This window comes from Branchiostoma floridae, chromosome 6 (assembly GCF_000003815.2).
Source record: "Branchiostoma floridae strain S238N-H82 chromosome 6, Bfl_VNyyK, whole genome shotgun sequence".
NCBI lineage: Eukaryota > Metazoa > Chordata > Leptocardii > Amphioxiformes > Branchiostomatidae > Branchiostoma > Branchiostoma floridae.
This window is the reverse complement of record NC_049984.1, coordinates 22293290-22297031: the sequence shown is the minus strand read 5'-3', so window position 1 is coordinate 22297031 and position 3742 is coordinate 22293290. Positions and strand designations below refer to the sequence as shown.

General features: G+C 44.7%; 1 protein-coding gene across 2 annotated transcripts in view; it reads right to left on the bottom strand.

The window, feature by feature from the left end:
• Nucleotides 1-3742, bottom strand: part of LOC118417570 (short-chain dehydrogenase/reductase 3-like) — a 10881-nt gene extending 7139 nt beyond the window's left edge. For both annotated transcript variants that reach the window (XR_004831371.1, XM_035823162.1), the window contains exon 1: nt 2946-3742. Coding sequence is in view for 1 of the 2 variants with exons in the window: in XM_035823162.1 (XP_035679055.1) it covers nt 2946-3173 (228 nt within the window). In the remaining variant the exon portion in view is untranslated. The remainder of the gene's footprint in view (nt 1-2945) is intronic.

Here is a 3742-nt window from a genome sequence, read left to right as displayed (position 1 = left end):
GAAATTGGTAATCTAATTTGCTATTTTCCCCCTTCAGTTCAGGACTTTTTGTGTACATGTATCTCTCCCAGCCTTCTACTAGTACTGTTACCCGATATACGCGCAAACACAGTGTTTTGACCAGGCCACTAGCCGAAGGGTACGGAAAGCAAAATGTTGGCAAGGTCTGGACGACAGATGGACTTGTAGGGAGTAACTTCATTTCCTCAGATCGCGACTTACCGCTAGACCAAACACGGTGTAACAGGAGAATCATAAGTACGTCAAAACGTGACAGGGGGCTTTAGGCCACAGCAAGTACATTTTATGGATGACATCCTCTGCAGACTGCAAAACAGTGAGATACGGCGAGAAAAAAACAAGATGGACTAATTTTCCAAATATACGCAGTAAGCAGCGTGAAATAAACAAGTATTGAAGCATGGTATCACTACCAACAAGACATTAATTCCTGTATTTAAGCCCTATAGCTAGTGTAGTTAAGGTGACACTGTTGTAGACTGGTATCACTTACCAACATGGCAACTACACTCATGACTTCCATAGTGGTCCCGCTTTTACAAATATCTAACTAGTTTCGCTTCTATGACTACAGTCATGGCTATCTGGCTAGTGTCACTTCTACAAGTACAATCATTAGCCTACGGCACAACATATTTGCGAATTTTGGTACTTTCTTGTTATGTTGACCATCTAAAATCAGGCTAAAATTAATGCGCGCATGGATGTCATCCATAAAATCTACTTGCTGTGGCCTTAGCTGGCGATGTAGAACCAGCACACGATACGGCTTGCTGAATATGCATGAAACAATGGTTTAGTGATCGCATTTCGCAGTAAATAGTCTCGATTTGCGGAACATTTACCAAAAAAGGTAATGCCAAACGCGATAGTAGTGAGTTTAATACCTTGAGGCCCAGTGCTGAACCGTAACGTGAGTAAATCACCATATGCGCGCACAGGGACGTAAGATATCGATTTTAGTGGAGTATAAATGGCAGGGGAAGAAAATGAAATAACGATTTACGCACACGTTGTCCCGAAGGAATACAGTATTTCCGCACTATATACCTTTGTATGTATATGGTGACCGAATATGAACATCCCTGTCGCATAATCTGTGCGGATCCCTGCAAAGCTTCTAGAAAGGTATTTTGTAATAGAAACGGTAAGGATCCTAGGAAACCGTCACAATTTTTACTCCTAACCTCTGCTCGGAGATCATGAACTGTAAATGCATTTGTGTTCGCGGTAGCGTGATAAAAGACTTTTCGCGGTGGTTTTAAGCTCGCTGTAGCACCAGTAGTTTGTCACTGCCATGAAAAAAATGTTCGCGGCGGTTTTAAATTCGCGGTTAAGTGGCACCTGCGAAAACCGCAAATAAAAAAAAAAATAAATAAAAAACACCGCGAACATTTCTGCATTTACAGTACCAACACAAAGTGTGCATATGTATGGTCGGGAATTGACCGTGACGAAGACCTGAAAAGGGGGGGGGGGGGGGAGCTGACACCTTTGTAGATTGGGGTTTGTACAAAGTCTGTCTTCTCTTGTGCGTTATCCAGGTCAACCCCAGGTCAGGGCACGCAGGAGGCAAAATCAATACAATCCGACTCCTGGCCCCTTTTATCGGAGCCGTAAAAATGGGGTTTATGATGTGGACAGAGTGTCACGCTTGAAGGCCGGGCAGATAGCCGGTGTCAAGCCGAATTTCTAACCCTGACAATATTTGCTCCACACTGTTTGGGGTGTTCCAGTATGCATACCTTAAGGGAAAATTGCGTCACACCACTGGGACGTATTGATAAAATATATTATTTCATTTTGGAAGGGGGGGGGGGGCACTGTTGACGCTAAGCATAACCATAATTCGACCTAGCTATGCCAGATATATGCTGCAACACTGCTTGGGGGTTTCCAGTATGCATACCCAAAAGGAAGAAAATTGCGTCACACCATTTGGAAGTCTTGACAAAAATGTTATTCAATTTGGAAGGGGGGACACTGTAGAGGCTAACCTAACTCTAATTGAATCCAAATCCCAACCTTAGCCCTTAGACTAGCACTTACTCAAAAGCCCTAACCCTAGCCCCAACCCTTGTTTGTTTGAACCTTTAATTTATTTATTCATGAAACCTCAAATCGGCCTGCAGCCCGCTTTTCATTGATGCCACGAGAGGAAGAGCAAGGGTCAGGCAAAGTACTATATAACAGAGATACAGTTACATCGTTTGGAGTCCTTTTAAGTCCTATAAGTCACAATTTCTACATACATACATACAAAGAAACAAACTGCTACATGATTCAAGTCTGACCCTCACCCTAACTCCAAACGCACGCCCACGGGGCAAAAATTCGGGGGAGCAGAAATTTGCCCTCACACCCGTCCCGCCTAGGTGACCGCAGAAACACGATAGAGGGCCGGAGAGCGCGTTAGGCAAACATGATTTGGTTACCTCGTTCTGCTCCCAGACAAGGTTATGTGGTCTGTGTGCAAATGAACTGCGTGTGACGACGGGTTCCCCATTGCTTAACGTGATGGTGTTGCTTTGGAATCATGCTTATCTTAAAACACTGCTGGCAAATTTATAACGTTAGCATAGCTATAGTGAAGGCAAGATATCATTATGATATGGGTATTTTACATGATAATAAATCCATACGTTAAAAGGAATTTATGTGGAGGCGTAGTGGGCCTGGAGGTTTGGATGTGTTATTTCCCTTATGCTGTAATCCGTAGTACATTCAGACAGAAATTAATAATAAATGATATGAAAAGAGGGAGAAGTAATTTATGTAACAGTGACCTAGAAAAAGGCACAAGTGAACCAGTCAACCTATATGTAGTCCCACTGTTGCTCTAAACATGTGCTTGCCCGAAATAGATTCTCCTACATACTAGGTACGTGCACACACAGCCACGTCCGGATATATACAGTACTAACCGTGTCGGCTCCGTGTTTGGCAAACTCTAAGGCAAGGCACCGGCCGATCCCCCGGCTGGCCCCGGTGATCAGTACCGTCTCCCCGCTCACGCTCTTCCGTCGCTCCGCCCGCAGCACACGCACACAGACGTACTGGCAGCTACGGAAAAGGACAACGAAGAAAAGGAGAAGGATCCGCAAGGGAGACTCACACAGCGCTTTAAGCACCCTTGTCAAAAAGTGCGCCATTATTGTTGAGAATCTGGGACGAGTCCAAAATTGCTCCTTACATAGGGAGGTCAGGTTATCCGTATCCAGGCCACCACGAAATACAAATTTGTTTTTACAGACGGATTTCAGAGCATAGCGTTCACAGCAGTGTTAGTTACTAGTATTTGCTGAGTGGTGCATACAGACAACAGCTTTAAGTAGCCGCTATTCCCTCGAGAGATTCCCTCGGGTGTTTAGAATTTGGTTTCTTCCACCTCCGGCCCAACCGGATCCTCATACGCGCTTGCGGAAAGGTCTGAAGGAAACATGTTCTCTTGTTGTAATTGCCCAAACATGACACCCAATACCGAATGTACACAGAGCTGGTTGCCTTGTGACCCTACGTTTCCAGTGCCATGGGATGTGTGTGTTGTATAATGGTATACCAACAACCTCTTTGGGTACACTTTTCACCTGTACGTGGGAAAGTATCGTATTTCACCTGTTTTCTGAAGCAGTGTCCTCTCACTGACCCATAGCATGGGGAAACAGGACGGACGGGGTGTATGTATATGTGTGTGTTGGGGTGAAGAGGGGGCTTTTTTTTC